This window comes from Lingula anatina, chromosome 1 (genome assembly GCF_051362555.1).
Source record: "Lingula anatina isolate TDL-2025a chromosome 1, LinAna3.0, whole genome shotgun sequence".
Taxonomy (NCBI): domain Eukaryota; kingdom Metazoa; phylum Brachiopoda; class Lingulata; order Lingulida; family Lingulidae; genus Lingula; species Lingula anatina.
In genome coordinates, this window is record NC_141767.1 from 60,210,203 (window position 1) to 60,233,225 (window position 23,023).

General features: G+C 34.6%; 2 protein-coding genes, 1 long non-coding RNA gene and 1 other non-coding gene across 5 annotated transcripts; 2 read left to right on the forward strand and 2 right to left on the reverse strand.

The window, feature by feature from the left end:
• Positions 1 to 2,165: 2,165 nt before the first annotated feature.
• LOC147764842 (uncharacterized) lies at positions 2,166 to 3,923 on the reverse strand. The gene is made up of 2 exons (XR_015331778.1): positions 3,654 to 3,923; positions 2,166 to 3,031 (listed from the first exon to the last, which is right to left on the reverse strand). It is a non-coding gene; the product is annotated as an uncharacterized LOC147764842 (long non-coding RNA).
• Positions 3,924 to 5,719: 1,796 nt separating this feature from the next.
• Positions 5,720 to 5,791, forward strand: Trnaa-ugc (transfer RNA alanine (anticodon UGC)). Its single transcript has one exon. It is a non-coding gene; the product is annotated as a tRNA-Ala (tRNA).
• A 164-nt stretch (positions 5,792 to 5,955) lies between these two features.
• LOC106171983 (glucosaminyl-phosphatidylinositol-acyltransferase PIGW) lies at positions 5,956 to 16,046 on the reverse strand. Of its 2 annotated transcripts, none has more exons than XM_013552524.2 (8): positions 15,917 to 16,046; positions 14,781 to 14,984; positions 13,647 to 14,036; positions 13,065 to 13,233; positions 12,599 to 12,852; positions 12,153 to 12,294; positions 7,772 to 7,868; positions 5,956 to 6,828 (listed from the first exon to the last, which is right to left on the reverse strand). In XM_013552524.2, the coding sequence occupies exons 2-8, from the start codon at positions 14,966 to 14,968 to the stop codon at positions 6,593 to 6,595; spliced, it is 1,476 nt and encodes a 491-aa protein (XP_013407978.2). In that variant the 5' UTR covers positions 14,969 to 14,984; positions 15,917 to 16,046; the 3' UTR covers positions 5,956 to 6,592. The 2 variants fall into 2 exon arrangements, with proteins under 2 accessions (XP_013407978.2, XP_013408001.2); XM_013552547.3 differs by having other exon boundaries at positions 6,622 to 6,828; positions 12,116 to 12,294.
• A 158-nt stretch (positions 16,047 to 16,204) lies between these two features.
• On the forward strand, positions 16,205 to 22,896 carry LOC106171459 (required for excision 1-B domain-containing protein). Its single transcript, XM_013551821.2, has 5 exons — positions 16,205 to 16,350; positions 16,901 to 16,980; positions 21,166 to 21,370; positions 21,871 to 21,959; positions 22,358 to 22,896. The coding sequence occupies exons 1-5, from the start codon at positions 16,324 to 16,326 to the stop codon at positions 22,431 to 22,433; spliced, it is 477 nt and encodes a 158-aa protein (XP_013407275.2). The 5' UTR covers positions 16,205 to 16,323; the 3' UTR covers positions 22,434 to 22,896.
• The last annotated feature ends 127 nt before the right edge of the window (positions 22,897 to 23,023 follow it).

Sequence of the window (23,023 nt, forward strand, 5' to 3'; positions counted from 1 at the left end):
TTTTGCCCTTGCACATTGTCAGCCTCTACATCTGCACCTACATGCATACTGGAGCAACTCTGGGCAGGTCAACAGCTTCTGGCAAATGTGTCCACAAGGGTCCACTGTTCCGCACAAGTCCAACCAGAGTGAGCACATGGTATCTGATGACATGGCATTGTAGTGCTGATTCAGATATGTTCATCTCGCAAGAATACTCTTATATTGTTGTAGAGCAGCCTTGGTGGAAGTAAGATATGGCATCTAACGGCCTTTGGGTGTGAACAGAAACTTTTGAACTTCATTGATTAACAAAAAGAATTAAAATAGAACCATGCAGGTGTATTTGAGTTACTTGGTAGAGAATAGAAACTGACAAAGTTCAATTTGAAAAAACTTTTTAGAAAATATTGAACAAAATGAAAAATATCTTGGAAAGCTGGTCTCTGAGAAACCTTTCAATAATAGGAAAGTCAACCGTGGTTCAACCTTTAGTATTTCTCATCTTACGTAGTGCATGTATAAACTCTCCTACCAGCCCCCCTCCCTCAATACTTAAAAATATGCATATCATATTTAACTTTATCAGGAATGGAAAAAGATACAAAATAAAATGAGCAAGGATGGCGTCTGATTACAAAAATGGACGGTAAAAGGTACCGCAAATGAAAATTTTACTAAGGCCCTAAACTTTACATGGCTTAAAAGACTTCTTTATGAAGAAAATAAGAGTAAGTGGAGAGCGTTTTTCTCGGCGAAATGCTAAGAATCGGTAGTAACAAAACGTGGGTTAAAAATACTAAAAGCAACTTCTTATCCCTTTTGGCAAAGATTATTGGTTCTTTGAGTGAAATTCAGGAAGATTTCAATTTAACCCCAGATGAAATCCTATCACAACCATTATGTCAAAACTCAAAAATTGAAAGAAATTGAAAAACTATTTTCCATAAAAGATGGTGTAAAAATGTTTCTTTTTTTACATCAATGATATTATAAATGACATTTGAAACCCCCTCTGTCTAGAGGAAATCAACAAAAAATCAACCTTAATACTAACTTTCTGGGCTAATTCAGCATCCTAAAGAGCTTACCATCTGAATGGCTATCTCTTCCCATGGAAGGAAATTACTCATAGCATTCCAAGAAATAATTGACTCAATTAAACAAGTTACCAAACCATCCAGATATTTTTTCGCAAAAACTATTCCAAAGTCATATAATATCACCACATAAAGGTGTAGGTGAATGGCAGACATATTTAAAAAAAAACTTGAGTACTGATAATTGGGAACTAACATTTAAGAAACGGATCACAAGAAAATGAAGTTGCTCCAATAAGGTCGCGCGACAAGGTTATTTTCAGTTGCACCCTGGATTACGCACGCTTGCTCCGCAAGGTGTCGCCTGTGGGGGGGGGGGGGGCGGCACAGCCCATATGGTTACTGTGGCGAAGGTGACAAGTACTTCCAAACATTTTTTCATAACTGTCATTATTCCTCATTCTATTCACAAATTTGATATTTACGGCAATGGAAAATGTGGCACTGACAAAAGTGGGTCTTGGTGCGTTGACAGGCCGCACAGGTGTCCCCAATTAACCGCCACCAGAGAAAAGACCCCAAGCATTAAACAACACGACCTGTAGATATTGGAAATTTGGCAAAAGTTAAGCAACTGAGGCTTTATTAGATTTGGGCAGAAATCGAGAGGAATGTCCAGTGACATGCCAAACCTCTAAGTTCAAGTCTTGGCCCTTGACATCAGTAACGCACCCCTTAGTCAAGAATCTGAACAAATCAATGTTGGGCAGGTATGCTCTATTTTCTACAGGCGATTTGTGATTTTATCAACTTGATTGTCAAGTGCCAGACCTTTTGTTCCCAGGTACTAGTAGCAAACTTTATCAGATAACAATCTGACACTAACTACAGGGGTATGCTGCACTAACAGCGCTGTAAACCCAGTTATCAATGCTGTCATCTTTACCTGTATCTTTACGGTATTATGCCAGTGGTACGTTTGCTACATTTGAGTAAGGAAATATGCTTTGATGCTTATATTTATTTGTAATACGTTAGCATCAACCTGTTAATAAAATCTTGGAAACTTTCAATGTTATTACACAATAACAGTATAATGGTGGGAGATGTTATGATTAAATGCTTAGAAGAAATAATAAGAACAGATTATGTGAAATATAAAATGAATTAAGTTTATTTGGGTTATTATTTATTTATTTATTTAAAACCAATTAATTATCAAACATGAAGCTTATTTTTAGAAACATTAACAGATATTACTGCAATATGACCCTGCTGGTACACAGATCTACAGTTCTAAAATGCAAATACCTTTCACACACCACTGATGAAATGTGAATAATCATACGTATAAAGCAGTAAAAATATCACAAAATGCGTGTAGGCAAGATATTTCTACAAGTAACCTCATTAATCAGTCAGGAAACTTCATAATGCATTTAATAAATGTAGAAATTTGAGCAAAAGAAATTCTACATACAGGCATAACAGATTTACCATATATTGCCACCAACCCTAAACTGAATGGGCATAGAAAGAACAAAGTGAATCTCCCTCCCATTAAAAATGAATAATAAAAAAAAAATAATAAAAACAGATACTGTCAGTCTTAATACTGAAAAACAATGGCATCTTGCAGCCTTCACTGCCTCACTATTTGCAGACAATGATCTAGTCACTTTAACTGTGTACTTTTGATGAGGCATAGATGCAAGAATAACTCCTTTGAAGTATATTGTGAAGGTCTCTTTTGTCATAAATCTGCCACGTATAACCTGAATGTACATATTGCAATTCACACCGCAGCAGCTTGTCTTAGTAAGGACTCAACCAGTTGAAAACTTGAGACACCGCTTCAGGGACAAGATCACACCATTTACATGTACCCTTGCTGTGATGATGGATCTACTAGTATCTATGTCTTGTCCTCCTAGTTTCTCTAATACCATTTCCCCTGATCTATGCTCACATCAATCTCTACAACTTTAACAACAGCTACACATTTTTTACATCTGAAAGTATAAAGCCAAAATTGTAATAAAGCATTATCAATTTACTTGTTATATATTGATTTGAGGGCAAAAGAAAAAGGCAGCAACCACGTATCATAATCAAGATAACTGAAAATCAAATATGCATAATCAAATAGCTTTAATTGTATATACTACTGATGATTTAATCTTTTAAACTTCAGCATAAATTTTGACTTTCTCTTGTTAAAGCATAGGCACTTTATCAAAATGTGCTTGAACAAATAATAATAATAAACAACCTGCACACATGATGGAACATGGAGGTCAATTGCCACAAAATAAGTTGATTTGTACTTGGTAGCCTGAGAAATAGTATCAGGTATTAATTTGAGCAGTAATAATACCGCAGAGTTAACAACGACACAAGCATATGGTGTTATGTAACCAAATTCATGCATTACTTGCTGTGGCAGTGTCCTCCTCAACCTATCGTGCACCGCAGGTTTTGATTTTTAATGTCATCAAAAATTTTTATTGTTGTTAGTTTGATCTATGTATCTGCTATTCAAATAATATCGTTTGGAAAATAACTAACTGATTTAATTATGCTTTTGCAACATGAAATTATCATTAACTTTGCCGGTTCACGTGTACACAGTACCTTGCTATCAGTGCTGCTCTTTTCTCCCCAACTCGCCACTGACAGGCTAACCACATCGTTTCAAAACAACGTTGGTATGCTCCTTTACTTTTGGTGTTGGCAGTTTCGCCCCGGGGACATCGTTTTCGGTTAAAAACAACGTATCGTTTTCACCCATCTTTGCATTGCTCCTGTACAAAATGTCCGCTTGCTGCCCCCCCAAGGGAAAAATCGTAGCACGTGGGTAGTTACGCAAGACCTGTGACGTATAACGCGCGCAAGGTTATTCAGAATAAATCATAGAATATTCAATACTTATGCTTATCTTATGAATTTGAGAATTTTGCAATACTGCTAGGGAAAATTTCTGTACGTTTTTTGGGATTGTCCACATGTAAAAAAATGTTTGGATGTGCATCATTTGCCCCGCTAAAGATAATTTAGGTGTGGTCATTGATAGATCTCCGGAGATATTTGTATTTGGGTTTGTGCAAGCATACACTATTTATGTACCTATCTTAATAATTAAGAAACATGTTAGTATATGTAGAATGGGAACAGAAAGATGGGAAGGGACTGGAGGGTATGTAAAATGCTACAGAGATATCTGCATATATATTATTAAATATATATTATTAAATATATAATGTTAAATACTTGTTGCTAGGGTAATATGCTGCCTAGCAACTGTTGCAATGGTTTACTTGGGTTTTTCATGTCTTAAAATAGTATAGTGATAGTTCTGATGGTTTGAAACATTATTAAAAGCCTTTTTAAATCATTTAAACTGAACAAGAAAGGTCCAATTAGTTTGTTACTAAGGTAAATCACTTCCTTAGCAACAGTTGCTAGGCAACGCTTTGAAATTTTGGGCACTGCCCTTGAAAATGATCAGCATAGTCCAAAGAACATTTGTGCCAAGTTTCATGCTTTTTCCACATTTTGAGCAATTTTTGCACCAGTCATCTAGACTACAAGGAGTTTCAACAGAAACGTGGCTCTTACTGGTACCTGGCTAATAATAATAATAATAATAATAATAATTTATCAAGATTGCAACCCAGTGAGTTGAAGTTGTACATAGAATGTTAGACCCCATTTCCAGAGATTAGATCGATCTACTTTAGATCGACCTTACTCCCTGGGGGTTCACGCTAAATAGCTGTCAGCCGAGCAGACACGAAAGCTTGTAGTAGGCGGGACAGACATTTAAAGCCGGATTATCTGACAGTAATCTAGTGAGACTCCCCGCGGGGATAGATCGATCTAAAAGCTCTGGGAATACAGCCCTAAGAATATTATAATGATAATAAAATGTTATATGTTTAAGTGACACTGAGTTAAAAGACTGCTACTTGAACTTTAAAAATTGCGTACTGTATTCACCACACACTAGTAGGGACAAATATTATTGGACTTCAACACAGTTGTCATTTCTCTAGATGTACGAAAGCGACAATCTTATGATGAACAAGTTGAAAACCGCAACCTTAAACCTAAGCAACATTTTTTCTTCCATATACTGGTAGGAGTGCTAACGCACGGATTTCGTGCTAGCGAATTACAGTACCGTACCTGTTAGTGCTAGCAAGGGTTCTCTTCTGCTCGAATTGAGTTAGGATAATGAATACTTGTTTTTAGTTTATAATATATTTGGCATATTTCATATTATCTCTTCATTTCATTTTCATGCTACTGTACTATTTGGACGAACAAAACATTTTATTCGTCTAGGTGAGAATGGCGTATAGGGCCTACTGCAGCAGCAAGCATTTTTCATTCCAATCAAAATGTGTTGTCATCTGTCCAAAGGGCGAAATTATCAGGGCAGATTCAAGATGACAAGAAAAAATACTTCAAATCGTTTTCAGAAATCTTTTCATAAAGTACCAGTTTTTTAAAAATGTTCCTTTTCTCTGAAGATGTATCTCACGTCTTTGTCTGCACTGTTAACAAATTTCTGCAACTTATATAAGAGCGGTGATAAAAAATGTGTTATATCTTGTAAAAATGCAGAAAAAAAACAGATAGTAGTAAAATGATGTTATATTCTTTATGCAAGTTATGTAGCAGAAGTGACCATCTACGGGGATGTAGCTCAGTGGTAGAGCGCACGCTTTGCATGTGTGAGGCCCCGGGTTCAATCCCCGGCATCTCCAACCATTCTTTCCTTTTATTACAGATACAAACAGCGATTAGAATAAACATTACGACAATTCTGACTTGTAAAATGAAATTCGCTGTGTCACGTTTGCACTTGGTGAAACAGTTCTACCTCTAAAGTGATAAAAAGATCAAATGCCTCACAACTAACACATTTACACACTGTGGAATGTTGAAATTTAATAATCAATTTTAGTCTGATAAAATTCAAAACCAGAGTTAATTTTTTAGAATGAATGGCAAAAGCTGATACTGGACAAGAAATGAAAATGTAATCATCTAGAAAATAGAAATTAATAAAATATTTACTTTAAATTTGCTGACTTTCCATTAAGAAAATATTCTTAGAACAAATAAGATCCTCTTAACAACATAATCAGCCAGCCATAAACACTTATAATTCTTGATTGGTGCACAGTAATGTTGTATTCTTTTCCAAGTCAGAAGTTCATTTTTGCAATATCCAAATATCCAACGAGTTTAACAATCTTAGATAGTGATAACAATCCAAACACACAAAAAATATTTTTGGGGATATATTATCACACTACTGATACAGAAGAATATATGCAAAAGACATGCATTTTAATGGATCAATCTGAAATTGGGAGATTTTAAAAGATACCTAAGGAAATAATTGAAATTGGTTTCTATAAAAAAAAGTAGGTAAAAGAATCATATGCAACTGGCAATATAAATTAAGCAAGATGTAAAATTATAGAAATTCCCTTTTAACACATAACATCAAGTAGTATTGATATCAAATTTACTAAATATTAATTAGCATAATGCATATTTCACCAAATCTTTGTATTAATATTCAGTTTGTGTAAAACTAATGACACTCCTGACAGGATAGCCAAGTAAGCTGCCAGCACCCAAAATGAAGTAGTGGGAGGAGCATAAATGGTTTCCATGAAAATGTTCACAAGCCCTGTGAAGATATTGGCTAAGAGAAAGTACATAAGTGCATTCCTGTTGATTGCATTGATGAGATCAGACACGCCAACTTTGTGCTGCACCATGTGGGGATCTGAAACAGAAACCAAACATGACATAAAACCATTTTTTCTTGAACATGTGTAAATCAGCTTGAATGCTGTAGTTTGGATTCAACAAAATACTGACTTACAAAAGCAGCAATGAAAAGGTTGAACACTTTGCTAACATTTATTTGGTGTCTAAAGCCACAACTATAAGTAAGACAGAACTGTTCATAAAAACTTCTAAAATTGATATTGATTGTCCAACAGTTCAAATCATTATCCTATGATATCATAGTATAATCAAATATGTTCAGGGCCATTCAGAATGACTCCTCAGGGACTCTTGCTGAATGCAGTTAGAGTAACAGACTTACACGTCTCCTCCTGGCATTGAGTAGAATAAACAGAAGTTGGTTATTAATTGAGTACTGTAGAAACAATAGGAGTGTGCTAGTCTGTTAAAGGCCAACTCCATGGGATTTTCCCGGCAAAATGAAATTTCCTGGGGCAAAGAGCAATTTTCTTCTACTCATGAATAATGACACAACCCATTAGTGCACTTAGATTCAATGTTTTATTCCATTCTTAATTTGATATTAGTTTAAAATGACTGGCCAAAGAGGCTTAAAAGATGATGAGGTATGCCTCAGATAAACTTTTATTTAAAGGATTTTATTGTCTTTTGAGTCTGAATTGGGAAATATAAGAAGCTTCACAAGACAAATATGACCGTGAGGGATTTTTTAAAATGTGGAGAGAATTTATAAATATTAATTATACCGGAAAGTCCCATGGAGTGTCCCTTTCATCTGATTGCACTCTGCGAGTCTTGTTGGAGTTAGTAAGAATTAGTTAGTGTGCACCAACTGATTCTGAATGGCCCCTTTAAGTGATGTGTGGATAAGACTGGTACATGGCACCATGGCTGAGTGTATCACACAATGGGAAGGAAGTTGCCCGAGGTCAAAAATGAAGGTGGCACTTGCTTACCTATCAGCAAAGGAGGCAAGAACCGCCAGTGTTGTAATGCCACTATCAATAGGTCCACCAACAGAAATGTCACCAGACTTTGGAGATTGTATGCTAACTGGGAAACAACACAATAATTAGTAACTCTGAGCATTAAGTTCAAGTAAAGGCAGAAAGTGCACCCCCCCCCCCTTACTTTGTAAGAAAATAAAAGAAATTTTGTAATTGATAATCACCATATGTGTTTGCATATGTTTAACTCTTACCGATAAAAATTCACATAGCTGATTGCAAAAATGGGTCTGGATAAAATGCTTTCAATGGGTCAGACAAATGAATGAAATGACGTGAAACAAAAATTTGCAATTCTACATCTTGAAAATGCAAAAATCAGTCTTTTTATCATCCAGGCAATGGACAAGGAGCTGACAACACATGATTTTAACTGCACCTGAGATGATATGGAGGATGAATCCAGAGAAAGTGCAAATTTTACTAGGAACTTTAGGTGAAGTAATGAAAAAGTTTAGGAGCCAAAAAAAAAAAAAAAAAAAAGGAGTTGAAAGATTACCTTGACGAAAGACCATCAATGATCAGCAGCACTGAATTCAGTGGCTGTTAGAAAAACATGGATAAAAACACAACATGAAGAAGAAAGGATTATCATTAGTTCAAATTTACCAGTGACAGTCATGATCTATATTTTCAGGCACTGTGGGCTGTAAAAGTTTGAATATTGCAGAGAGCAGATAGATAGTGCACTACAAACCAAAGTGTAGGGGATTAATTTTTATTTTTGAAAACATTTGTGGATAGGCTAAAGATCTGTGTACAACAATGGGCAGAAGAATTGAACTTATCAAACACATTTCAAATGTATAGAATTTTTAAATTTAATTTTTAAGTAGAATTATGTTTAAGAAATGTTGACAGACCTTCACACAGCAATGCTTTCTCTAAATTATGACTCAAGAGATTGAAGATGGCAGAGATAAGGGATTTTCTCAGCAAGAAAGAATTTGTAAATACTGTAATTATAATCTTTACAAGAATGTCAGAGTAATTGAAGATGAACTGGGCTTGCACACAGTTAACCCACTTGCAAGGGATTCCACGGATTAAAAAACATGAGGACAATAAACAGAATCATGAAAAAAAAAAAAATGAAAGAAAACTATAAAAAGAAGAAGTCCAGCGATGTCAGCAGGTAGTGTAATGTGATATCAGGGGCCATGAAAGTAACAAGTGCCTTATTCTCAGAATTGACTTTTTTGTAATAAAAGGGCTGATAACTATACATACTTAATATCATTCATTATCTATTATTATTATTATTTTGGATCAAAAATAACTTTCAAATGCAAATATCACGTGCAATGTATTTTGTAATCTTTTTGTATGGTTATATGATGTAAAACAAACTTTTTTAAACCTGTTTTTTAATGTATACAATAGTCAAAAATAAACACTAAGATTTTTAACAGCATATAGTCATATTTGTGTTTATAAGTTTTTAAGTAATGAAAAAAAAGTGTCAGCTATCTCTTGCTGTAAAATACAGTTATGCAGTTTTCAGTTTTCAGACCCCATCAACAAAGTGGACTTATTTTGGTATTTCAGTGTTAAATCTAAAAACTGCATTTATTTATCTGATTTGAAGATCTATATCAATTACATCTTTCCTATTTCACACATTTACAGACCCACTACAAATGAAAGGCCAAGATGAAAGCAAATTTGTCATTCACTTAATGCTTAAAGCATTGAGAAAAAGATCAAAATATACACACATGGAATATTTTATACCATTTTAAAACTAGAGGATCAGAGAGGCGATACCGCCTCCGAATATTGTACCACCAGCTGGAGTAAGCGCATTCGTATAGACCCCCCCACACACAAAATAAGGGACACCGCCACCAGTCTTGTGCTTGACAAGCTGTAAAAATGCAATCAACAAGAATTTTCAAAATATGCAACAAATATATATAACTAAAAATGGTACAATCAAAGTTTAGTTCATCGTAAGGTAGGTCAAAGGTCAATTTCAAGGTCACAGTAAATTGCCAGTATATGACTTCCTATCCAACTTCAATATAACTATGGACCCATCTCTGCCAGGTTTGGAGTTAAAAGAGAAAGAAATAAGCAGAGTTCAGTTCATGATAATAAGTAGGTCAAAGGTTAATTTTAAGGTCACATTTTGATTGCTAGTATATGACTTCCTATTCAAGTTCAATAGAAACTCTGGACCTATCTCTGCCAGTTTTGGAGATGTAAGGGACTAAATGTTATAATTTTGGAGTTACCATAATGTGCCATAAAGTTCAACTCATGGTGAAAAGTAGGTCAAAGGTCAATTTCAAGGTCACATTTCGATTGACAGTATATGACTTCCCATTCAAGTTCAATAGTAACTATGGACCTATATCTACCAGTTTTGGAGATAAAAGGGAAGCAAAATTTGCAAAGTTCAGTTCATGGTGAAAAGTAGGTCAAAGGTCAATTTCAAGGTCACAGTAAGATTGCCAGTATATGACTTCCTATTCAACTTCAATAGTAACTATGGACCTATCTCTGCCAGTTTTGGAGATATAAGGGACTAAATGTTATAATTTTGGAGTTACCATAATGTGCCATAAATTTCCTACAGAAAAAATTAATTAAAATTAAGAAAAGGTCATTTTGGTCAAAATTCTTGAAATGGGAGGTGCTCTGAAGTTCCAGAAGTTCAAATTTGATGAAATAATGTCATTTTTGACCACAAGTTGTCTGCTTTACAAAGCCTTATGTTTTATTTTTCCAGAGTTCAAAATTTATTATCCATTACCGTACTGTACATTTTGCTTTCACCACCAATATGTACCTTTTGATACAGGGTAACTCGAAAACCGTATGGAATACAAAAAAACGGAGACCACCTACAGTATTGGGCTTTACATACTCTACAAAATGCAAAAAAGAATGGGTCTCTAGCATTAACGGTTCCCGAATTAGAGACAGTTTTCAGTTTCGGTATCTTATGGCTGCTACTCCCGTGAAAATGCACCGATTGACCGCAAATTCACGGAGATGAAAGATGACTTGAAGGGTAACACTTTCCAATAATATTATTGGTTAAGTCTGAGTGGTGTCTGAATAACAGGGCAAAAAATTTTTTTTTCGTAAAAAATTCATTTTTTTGAAAATTTTGGCCCATTTGATCTTGAAAAAAAGGTCAAAGGTCAAATCCAAGGGCATATTTGAAATCTACACATATGACTTTTGGAAAGCCGTCTGTAGAAATTTTTCCCATAACTCCTTCCGTAGGGTAGATAATTAGCATTTAATTTTGCCATTTTTAGACAAGGGTGCATTGCAATGAGTGCCACACCTAGACCCCAATACTGACAAAGCCCAAATTTCACGTGGAACGAGTTGAGATTATAGGTGACCTAAATCCAAGAGATGGGTACGGGGGCCCTTACCGTCTAGGAGGAGAAGCGGTAACGGTAGCCGTCCGGCGGAGCCAGCGGAACGATCCGGACGGGACTAAAACCATGTGTGCCGCCAGCGCCTACGCTGGTGGTACAATTATAGAGGAAACTGAAGAAATCCTGGTATTTTAAGTTGAAATTACACAAGCATATCTTTCAGTTAAAAAAAGATCAGTAACTTGGAATTGAGAAAAAGAACTTGTTCAAACCCAGAATCTATGAGAGCAATCACAACCAGTTGATCTGCAAACTAAATAGTCCATGGATCAAATATGGCATGAGCTACTTGAAAGCATGTGCCAAGATTTAATTGCTCTGCCCCTGCTGGTATGATGTGCATAGTGGATGCAGAATCCATTACATTATTTTTAGGGGAATATGCGTCTTTCCTTCAGGTGAACGCCACATTTGATCAGCAGACTAGTTAGTCCTTGGATCAACTGGTAGTGAATGCTCCCTAAAATTCAAAAAGATCAGCAACTGGGCACAAAGGAAACAAACCTTTATCCAGAAAATAGAAAAAACACCAAGATAAGAAGATGGTGCATATACAAGTCAGGCATATCTTAAGGAAAGAAAATAGAGATAGCCTAAAGGGTTTTTTCCTTGGGCATCTGATGACAATTGAAGTAGAAAAAGGCCAAGAGAAACCTAGAGCGAGAAAGCAGAAAGAGAGATCTGGAGCTATGAAATGGGGTGGCCAAGCTGGAATACAGTAGACAGGCCAGAGTAGGGACAGGTTGGAGTGGAGAAATATGTGCCTTGCTTTGTGCTCCACTAGGAGCAAAGAGAATAGATAAGGTAATTTAAACATCATATCATTAAATGCAAACTCTTAATAAGTCCACTAAGATTATGTTTTGGAAGGTTAGAGTGAAGTCATTCTTACATACAATTGCTTCTGTTTCAAGGGTAAACCTTCTTACCATCCATACCACATAGGATAAATTGGCCATTCGTCTTGAAACTGGATCCACATAAACTTCACTCAACAAGAGAAAGAACCAGAACAAACAGGTCAAGGCCTCCAATACAACAAAGGCATAGAGCCACTCTTTTAATCTATCTCTAAAAAACAAAGTAATTAAAAATAAAACATTTCACAGCAACAACTTAAATGCATTAATACTGTCTGTATGCAGAGTGACATGCATTAATTGCATGCAGCTGTTAAGATTAAATAGAATAAGAGTAAAGCATTATAAATATTACAAAAAATAATTGGAAAGAATGCCATAAAATTTGTCTAATCTCACATTTTACTCCAAGTTCATTTTAATCTTCCATTTAAAAATCAAGAAGAAAGTAGTTATCAGCTACATTCATAAAAAATTTTCTATGGACTTCTTAAAAATAGTTGCAAAATCATTACCTTTTTTTCAACAAAAATTTTCCAAGCTGTATACCAGCAAAGTAAATAGCTAGATAGCCACTACAAGAACAAATCCCTTCACGGTTGGCACTAACAAAACTTTTGCGATCATCATAGTCCATAGTTCTGCCATATATAACATATTCTGTAAGGTTCCACTCACTTAAAACATACTGATAGAAAATTGCGATGACTGCTCCTATCATTCCAGGGTATTTGTTTGGAAGTATATTTAGAATAAGTGTGGATAAAACCTGAAAATAAAGGACTCTGAATGGATAAATTCTTCAGGATAACAAGTATTCTGTATATAAGATTCAAATTTGTTTGATTTTAAACTAAAAATGCAATAAAAGTAAAATCAAATGTTCCAATAAAATTGGAGTTGTAACTTTTTCTCATGGAATCATTTTCTTTATACATATTACTCTATTATTATGGAATATAAGCTTTTTTAACCATTCACCTTAACACAAGCCAATGTAAAAAAGAAATTCCAATGGACCCCATACTCTGTCACATGTTCGTGATAGTTGGTACTTTTTACAGATACAAATCTTGCTACTCCAAGGAGGAATAGAGGTACAGATGACATGACAGACTGGAGAACATTAGTGTAGATGTTCAGCAAACTCCTGGAAAAGTAGATTTAGTACAGAACAGCAATTTTCATATTACTACAGACAACAATTAGCCAAAGCAACAGTACAAAAAGTACATAGTAATGTGTATCTCAGAACTTTTAAATTACAACCCTATTGCTAATATTGGCTCATACAAGATTATATTTATAGTATACATGTACATGTAAGAGCAATTTCACAGTAATTTCCTTCTACATATCATCTCTTCTCTTTCATTTCTTCTTCATATTTATTTACATTTGAGAGGTGCAAACACTTATTTCTTACTCTTGAGTAACAAAAAGTTGAAAAGTTTTAGTTGGACAATAGGGAGGAGAAAATACTGAAGAATCGCCTGTTGGAAAAATATATTTGATGAAAAAAAAACAAGGAAATCAAAAGTCCAACTTCCTGAAAATATTAACCTTCTTCCTAATTCTTTGCCCCTTGCTTCTGGAGAAACAATAGCATTAGCAATGACAAAAGATCCAACTCCAACATCCATGAGACCCATTCCATATAACTCAGTCTTGGCAAACCGCCTTGGAAATATAGCAAAGTCCACAGCCAATATGGTTACTGCAGTGGCAATATTCACATATGCGCGGAAATTTGATATAAACATAATTTGTTTTTCAGTCCGTATATCTAAAAAGTTGCAGTCAGGTTTCTGCTGGCTAGGCCTCTGGTCTCTTATGATAAGGAGCCCAGCACAGGTACAAAGCAACCCAGTGTACATCATAATTTTGTGGTCTGCCAGTACTGTGCAACCAAGTAGAGTGGGCAACACAATGGTGACAAAGTCTATGATGAATCTGTAATAATAAAGACTGTTTTATATTGTATACAAATCAAATAAATGTATTAAATCACAAATTTACTTTGCCTATATAGACTGTACAGGAAAAATCTAAGTGACAGAAGCAGGTACAAACAATTAATATGGCACAAAACATAAATTCCTCACACTTTATATTTTGATACTTTTTATGTGATTGAATGATTACGTTTTAATATTACTTAGAATGTTTAGAATGTGGTAATCTCTGTGGGTATTTATAAACTGGATATCCAAAATAAGGCCTTGGCCTCATCTCAACATCAAATGTGTGAGAGAGAGTCAATGTACATAAAAAAACTGCTTTCATAACTGCTATACTCCCACTATACTGACATTCATTGACAACACAATGTCTGGTCTAATCATCTGAATTAATATCATATTATATATTTTGATGTTCCAGGCTTAAAATGGATCTACAAAGTCATGAACTAAATATGGCGGACGTACATGAAAGAAAAACCGCCTAATCTTTTAATAGTCTCTCCGTCTCTCACACGCCTCCCCACGCGTTGTCCCTGCGGGGGTACAGTCATTAAATCTCGGCTCCATTGGGACGACACATGGGGAGGGGTGTGAAAGGTGGGGAAACTATTACAAGATTAGGCAGTTTTCCTTTCATGTACATCCGCCATATTTAGTTCGTGACTTTGTAGATCCATGGCTCAACTTGATGTGAATGCAGTCTAAGACTTGCCAATGGGCAGAAGTAAGGTACCTATTTGCTTGACTGTCTGTCACTCTGTTCCTTGTTCCAATGAACAGCCATGTAGACACTAAAGCATAGAGAAACACAGAGAGTGGTGCTACTGAAGCTATCACTGTGATCTCCCATGGTGATGTCCCATTGTTATGACTGACAAAATCTTCATGTTGCTGCTTGTAGGTGTGTCGTTCTCCAATCATTTTAGTTTCCTGAAGTCTAAAGGAAAAACAAAGCGTGAATTCATAAATGAATGGGGGTTTAGCAAAATAAGTAATATCATACTGCAACTAACTGGTAGTAATTATGATGTGGGGAATAATGACACTAGGGGGTATCGATATGGGGATGTACAGATGAGAGGGATCAAAAGTTGAGAGCTAGTCTAATAATTCCTTCTAGCCCTCCCATTAAACAGACCTTCCAAACCTCACAGATTTGCTGTGAGATTCATGGATTTAACTTACATCTGCATGGTATACCAGTGGGTGAACATCTCATGGATTGTTCAATATTTCTCATGCAAAATTGCAACCAAATCTCCAAATAAATAACGGTACTGCCGATTGATAATGAAAACAACAGCAAAGCATTCGAATATCTTCCTAAAGGCTTAATTTGGAATAGTTTTTGTGACTTAAGCTTATTTCGTTGTCTTGCATTACACCCATCTGTCTTAAGATTAATAAACAGGAAAGGTAACAGATGTCTCCTTTGAAAATAAGAATGCTTTACTGTACTCTTCCAGATTTTGACCAAATTTCAAGGTTTTTTGAAAAAAAAACTCGGAATATCTCCATTTCTCTCAGAGGTGGGGAAGGTCTGCATTACATGTATAATAAACTTACTACCGGTATTTAGTGCTAGCACTATACTAAATATTTAATACAATGTGACAAATTCATACGTCAGCCTCGATTAACCCTATAATTTGTTTTTATTAATATATATATATATATATATATATATATATATATATATATATATATATATATATATATATATATATTAATAGGAATGTTAGTCTTATACGCCCACAAAATGCATTAATCTAGACAAGATATTGAGATTATGCAGCACAAGAAGGCTTCTAATCTGAACAGCACACTCGGTACTTGCACTTAAAGATAAAATATGCAAACTTATTTTACCCCGCTTATTTATGAACTTTTCATATGGACATTTCATCTAATTAAGAAATGATTGTAACACCCATTGATAAGTTGAATCCTGTGGCCGCCGTTCCATTTATAAAGTAGATCAGACGCACGTACATATTTAATATCATATTAAATACGAAACATATTTTAATCAATAAACAATGTATTTTCTTTAGAATTATTGAATTTTTAATTGGTTTAAAGTCACTTATAAATATTGTTGTGTTTTGTAAGGTGTCTTATTCTATACTTTACAAATAAAAATAAACACAGTGCGCTCAATTTTAGGGGTGCCCATCTAAACAAGGGATGCTGGGATATGTTATGATCGGCATGTGTTTCCGTCAGAATGTAGTTTTGATAATTGTTAGCTGAAATTTCCGAAGGATTTGCCATCTATGCACACAATCCAAAAGGGGAACATGGTAGAAAATCGCTGTCATTATTTTGATTTTTCTTTGAATTTGAGGTTTTTCCTCTCAAATCAATTGTTTCTTTTTTGTACTATGTACTGTGTAGATTAGTGTAGATCGGTCCCGTGTAGATTGTAAGTCGGTATGATAGTAGATGTGAGATAAATCAATTTGGATACTTTTACCTCTCAGCTAGTAAAAAGGGCTGAGCATTTGCCCTTAGACTTACATTGTATACACTGTATGCTGATATTCCCTTGTCCGTTTTCTGCCTCTATAACTCCTATTTTTACATTATTGACTGAAAACAAATTTCAGAGCCTCTGAAATTTTGTAATTTACATTTGCTGCAAACAAGTACTCTTGTCCCTTGAAATAGGAGAATTCAGTAAATACAAGCTATTTTTGTGTCAGACAGTGGATATGTGTATATGAAAAAGCAAACAGGAGTGCTAAGTTAGCACAATTGTTTGCACGAGAAAAAGTCTTTGGTGAATGTTTGTAGTGAAGTATATATTATATCTTATTCTTATTAAGAATCTTAACCGTTTCTTTCCCTGAGGTTTCTAATGCCCTAGATTTGTTGAAGAAGTTTTATGCACTCCAGGAAGAAAGAGTCCAAACATACCAACTATTTGATGAGTATGTGGTTGCATCTTTTTTTGCATACAACTGTATCTAAAACTCTTTCTAATTCATGCTTTTTATGTACAGACACAGATGTGTCTGTACATATAGCCATCATCTGCGTCTGTCGTCGCCGTCGTCGCCGTCATCGCCGTCGTGCACTTTTACCGATAACACGATAAGTGGAACACCGTTTTTGCTTTTGGCTTGAAACTTACAGAACTGATAAATATTCATAATACGCAGGTCAAGTTCGAAAATCAGCATGATCGGGCCATTTTTAGGGAAGTTATGCTGTTTTTTCACTTTTTTCAGCATATATGCAGCACCGATAACACGATAAGTGGAAAACCATTTTACTTTTTGGCTTGAAACTTACAAAACTGATGAATATTCATAATCCGCAGGTTAAATTCGAAAATCAGCATGATCGGGTCATTTTTAGGGAAGTTACGCTGTTTTTTCACTTTTCTCAGCATATATGCAACACCGATAACACGATAAGTGAAATAACATTTTACCTTTTGGCTTGAAACTAAGAGAACTGATGGATATTCATAATACGCAGGTCAAGTTCGAAAATCAGCATGATCGGGCCTTTATTTTAGAAGTTATGCTGTTTTTTCACATTTCCTCAGATTCAATTATTAGGCATGTTAACAGTCTCATTATTTAACTAATAAGATACGTAAAAGTGTTTGTTTGATGTTTCCTGCATCTTTACAACATTGTTAATTGATTGTGTAAAAATGATGGTAAACTTGTTATCGTGTATTGTGAAATAAAGTGTCAAAAACGGTAATAAACTCATCATTGCAGTTTGTCAGATTCAATCATCCACTATGTTCAGAATCTCAGAATGGAGGAAATTGGACATTAAACACTGTTCTATTGATATTTTTCCCATCTCATCAATTTTCTTAGTTGGTCATATAAAAATGGCAACAAACTGTTTATTTTGTTTTATGTTAAAAAAATGTTAAAAATGGAAAGAAACCCATTTCAGAACAGTGCTGTCTTGTTTACATTTTGGCATTTTTAAGATGTGACTTTGAAGTTTCATGAGCCTGCAGACCTTTGCTAATCACATTTTCTGAATATCCATGATACTAATATTTTATGATTAAAAATTGATGGTCATTATGCTGTTAAACATTATGTAATATTGCATCAAAATTTGAAGAAACCCCTATTTTGGGCACTGCTCCCATGATGACCATTTAAGAAAAACCATGTCACTTACTTTTTTCAAACTTACAGGAAAGAAACATAGGGCTAAAGTACAGCTTCAGTAGGCAATGCAGTCTGTTTGGTAATTTTTTCTGGCAGTTAAACAGTTTTTTGTGAAAATTTAATTTTTCACATGTTGGCATTTTCAAGGTGTGACTTTGAAGTTCCATGAGCCTGCAGACCTTTGCTAGTCACGTTTTCTGAATGTTCATGTTACTAATATTCTATTATTAAAAATTGATGGTCATTATGCTGTTAAACATTATGTAATATTGCATCAAAATTTGAAGAAACCCCTATTTTGGGCACTGCTCCCATGATGACCATTTAAGAAAAACCATGTCACTTACTGTTTTCAAACTTACAGGAAAGAAACATGGGGCTAAAATACAGCTTCAGTAGGCAATGCAGTCTGTTTGGTAATTTTTTCTGGCAGTTAAACAGTTTTTTTGTGAAAATTTAATTTTTCACATATTGGCATTTTCAAGGTGTGACTTTGAAGTTCCATGAGCCTGCAGACCTTTGCTAGTCACGTTTTCTGAATGTTCATGTGACTAATATTCCATTATTAAAAATTGATGGTCATTATGCTGTTAAACATTATGTAATATTGCATCAAAATTTGAAGAAACCCCTATTTTGGGCACTGCTCTCATAATGACCATTTAACAAAAATCATGTCAATTACCGTTCTCAAACTTACAGGAAAGAAACATGGGTCTAAAGTACAGCTTCAGTTGGCAATGCAGTCTGTTTGGTAATTTTTTCTGGCAGTTAAACAGTATTTTGTGAAAATTTAATTTTTCACTTATTGGCATTTTCAAGGTGTGACTTTGAAGTTCCATGATCCTGAAGACCTTTGCTTGTCACGTTTTCTGAATGTCCATGTTACTAATATTATATTATTAAAAATTGATGGTCATTATGCTGTTAAGCATTATGTAATATTGCATCAAAATAGAAGAAAACACAATTTTTGGTGCTGCTGCTATGATGAGCATTATGGGAAAACCGTGTTATGACTGTCAAACCTTTAAAAAAGAAACACAGGACTAAAATGCAGAATGAGTTGGAAAAGCAGTCTAATTGGCTTCTTTTTCTGGAAGTTATACATTTTAGTGAAATATTCATTATCTTTTTGGCATATTCATTGTGGGACTCGGAGCTCCCATGGACATGAAGCCAAATGGTAATCAAATTTTCTACATGTCCATGCTATTTATTGTCAATAATCAAAGTTTGGTGATAATTATTCTATAATTTATTATGTAATGTTACATCAAAATTGACAACAATATTTTTGCATTGCTACTGCAAACATTATGAAAAGAAAACTGTGTTACTTTTTATTATTTTTATCTTACAAGTATGATTTTTAGGATTGGCATGCAGTTCAAATTAGAAAGCCAGGTCAATTGGGTTATCATTTATTATTGAATTATTGAATTTATGCAATTTTATGTGAAATTTTCATTTTTCTCATTCTGGCACTTTCTAAGTATAAACTTGAACTCTGATGGGCCTGAAGCCTTATGCTTTTACTTTCGTCGTTGTTACCTGTTGTGCATAATTAAAATTTGATGTTGACTGTGCAGTAAAACATAATGTATTATTGCATCAGAATTGGTAGTCTCCTATTTTGTGCATTATTGTTTTGTGCTTTTCTTAAGATGTGACTTATGGGCCTGAAAGACCTTTGAGAGGGTCAGTCTGTTAATATCCCTTGGGTATCACTTAGCTAATTTCTGAGTTATAAAGTCATTTGCCTAATTGATAGGCCAATAAAGGAGATTACATAAAGCACACTTGTTGATATTTCCTTGTAAACTCCCAAAAGTTAAGCTCTCTGCTAGATTAATATTAAGGAAGCAGTGATAATTATGCAGGTTATTATATATATATATATAATCAAAGATTAAAAGTTTGAATAGCAGCTTCATTGAAATTATATTTACCTCAGGCTCTGCCTTGGAGGTTATATTTTCACCCCTGTTTGTCTGTCATCAACATAACTCAAAAAGTTATGGACCGATTTTGCTGAAATTTTCAGGAACTGTCAGAATTGGGCCAAAGAGGACAATGATTAGTTTTTAGTGGTGGTCTGGCTCAATAATCAATCAATAATCAACAATAATCAACAATTGCTGCCTTGGCAGAGGTCTGCACTCTCGGTGGTTTTCTAGTTTTGTTATGTTTTCCTTTACAATTTTTTCTCAAACACTTGCATTTGTGACTTTTAACTCTCATCCGCTCGAGGCTCTGCACATTTTCTGTATTTCCACATAAGCAATTGTATTGTTTTTATGTCTTTAAACATTATATAAAATTATTTTATGCACTGTCATCATTTTTCAAATATTGAGACTTTCATCATGTGACTATAGTCTCTCATGGTCCTGAAACTGTAATCTTATTGAAGGGGTGGATTGAGACCATCTTCTGGGTCTTCTTGAAGACAGGTTATTAAGTTTATATTGACTGGTATCTATTTTTTCTGTTGGAAGACCATCAAAATGGAGGATGGATCAACATAGATACTTTGGAATACTGTCAGAAAATATCTCAGGGTCCGCTCCTGTTATTGACCATGTTACCTGTTGTGCATGATTAAAATTCAGTGTTGACTGACAGTGCTATTATGAGCATTATTTATTATTGCATCAAAATTGACAAAATGACCTTTTTTTGCATCTTTATTTTCTGTTTTTTGTCTGTACATTTGACAGCTTTGCTGCCTTGTTTCTTAGAGCTTTAAAAATGTTATTGATAACTTTAATAAACCTACCAAATAGTCATGTACAAATATATTGCCTCAGTATTAAGACTTTCTGTACTTCTTATCTGTTTTAACCAAATACATCATCACTGATGTAATTTAAAACTAGGATTTGACCAGCAAAGCGAATTATGTTAAAGAATCTACACACTGTTTCAGCAGAATCTAATTGTCAGTGTCATGTTGTTTTTCAGAGGATTTCAAGCATATTTAGCTGGTGCACCAGAGTACAATTTTCCAATGTATAGGCAGCTTGTACATGAAATCACTGAAACTTTTAAGAACATTTCTGAAGAAATAATCGGGATTGAAAAGAAATTGCGACAAGACCATGGTTTACCAGCTGTTGGAAATTATATTGTTAAAATTCAGGATGACGAAAAACTGAAATTGGAGTTGGTATGTGTCTTTTCATGTAAAAAAGTCACTTTTTAATTAAACACTTGATGTCTTTATAGTAATCTTTTTTGTTCCATCTTTCAAATGTAGGTATACATTAGGTACATGTAGGTATAGCCCATTGCAGTTTCCAAAAGACATGCTGCATCCTAACAGAATAATGGAATTAATACCTTTTCTCTCAAGGTGCATTTTGGAGTTAAGTAAAGATGTGAGGAAATATACTAATATTTATATCTTTCCAGTAGGCTTAATCCACATGATGAAAAAATAGTGCTAAACACAGTTTTTATGGGTTTAAAACTCAATTAAGATCAGTTAGTACAACAAAACAAGGGTAAATTCCATTTTGATGACTAAAACTTGCACGGCTACATGTAGGTTCATTTGAAAGTAATATTTCACTGTTACCTAAAAAGTATATCTTATTTATTGTGCTGCATCTGGTATTGTAAATGTAATAGATAAAATGATAAATAAAAGTATGTCTTCCTTTTCAGACTGCCAAGCTACAGATAGATGCTCAGAATGTTGTGGATTTTCCGGAAGATGATAGTTACAAGGAAGGAATGCAGTCAACCAAACAAAGGTGAAAGGGATGACTGAGACTTACCCTATAATATATACTAGTCTAAAAAAAGCACAAGTTTTGCTATGACTGGGTTCCCTTGCCTAGTTCGATCCATCTGGATCAGTCTAACTCCCTGGGGAGTCTCACTAAATTGCTCTCAACTTAACCAGCTTAAATGTCTGTCATGCCTACAAAATCAGCTAGGGGGAAAAGATAATTACCCCCTAACAGTTTACTGTCACAGTAAAGATGCCAGTCAAGGCAAATTGCCGACATGCCTAGGCAGGATTGAAATCTCACTCAGGGAAGATGTAAATCCATGCAACCCCCACCTTACTTCCAATATATGCTTTATGGATTTATGCATAGGGTTAGTTTATTTTCAACTGTTCTAACATTTTATGTCCCAATTTCAGCTTGCGGCAGGTGATAGACAGAATAAACGACCACTTAGAAGAACTGAAATACGAGACAGAAGATCTTTATACGTAGGATTGAAAATACTTTGACATATCAATTGGACAAGTAACAAGCTGTGATTGGTTCAGTGATGTATATCGTCTAGAGGACATTCTATGACACACCGCATAAATGGTCACTGTAGACTTAAAGCCCCCGCCCCCTCTACAACTTGCTCTCAGACATTTTATCTGGCCTGATGATGACAAATTGTCAAAAGTGAGTCCTAATGTAGAGCAACCTCAAAATAAACTAATATCTTGACAATACATGGAGGTAAAGTTTGAAAATGCACTAATTATTGATGCAGCTTCTAAATATTTGTGTAACTGTTGTAGATCACCAGACTATTTGAACCATCATACACTTTTTTGAATAACCGAGTAGAAATGCTTTGAATGTCAGTTTTGAATATTATGGAACAAAATTCTATATGGACACAATATGTACTAAGTGGAGTAGGCAAATTTGGTGAAAATTTCTAGTTTTAACCTTTTTTTTTTTTTTTTGCTTTATTCATTCCTTTTTTTTAAAGGACACATAGTGAGAGTGAATGCCCTTTTATGTATGTAAATTATAAGAATCAGTTTCTTCCTACACATTGGGCATTTTGTCATACCTCC

Bases quoted from the DNA above. Each gene is read 5' to 3' on its own strand.
- LOC106171983 (XM_013552524.2), bottom strand. From the start codon at position 14,968: ATGATTGGAGAACGACACACCTACAAGCAGCAACATGAAGATTTTGTC. The intron at 14,037-14,780 runs GTACCTTACTTC...TTATTATTACAG, and splicing joins ACAGACAGTCAAGCAAATAG to ATTCATCATAGACTTTGTCA. The intron at 12,853-13,064 runs GTGAATGGTTAA...CTTTATTTTCAG, and splicing joins TTACATTGGCTTGTGTTAAG to GTTTTATCCACACTTATTCT.
- LOC106171459 (XM_013551821.2), top strand. From the start codon at position 16,324: ATGCACACAATCCAAAAGGGGAACATG. The intron at 21,371-21,870 runs GTATGTGTCTTT...CTTCCTTTTCAG, and splicing joins AAAAACTGAAATTGGAGTTG to ACTGCCAAGCTACAGATAGA. The intron at 21,960-22,357 runs GTGAAAGGGATG...TCCCAATTTCAG, and splicing joins ATGCAGTCAACCAAACAAAG to CTTGCGGCAGGTGATAGACA.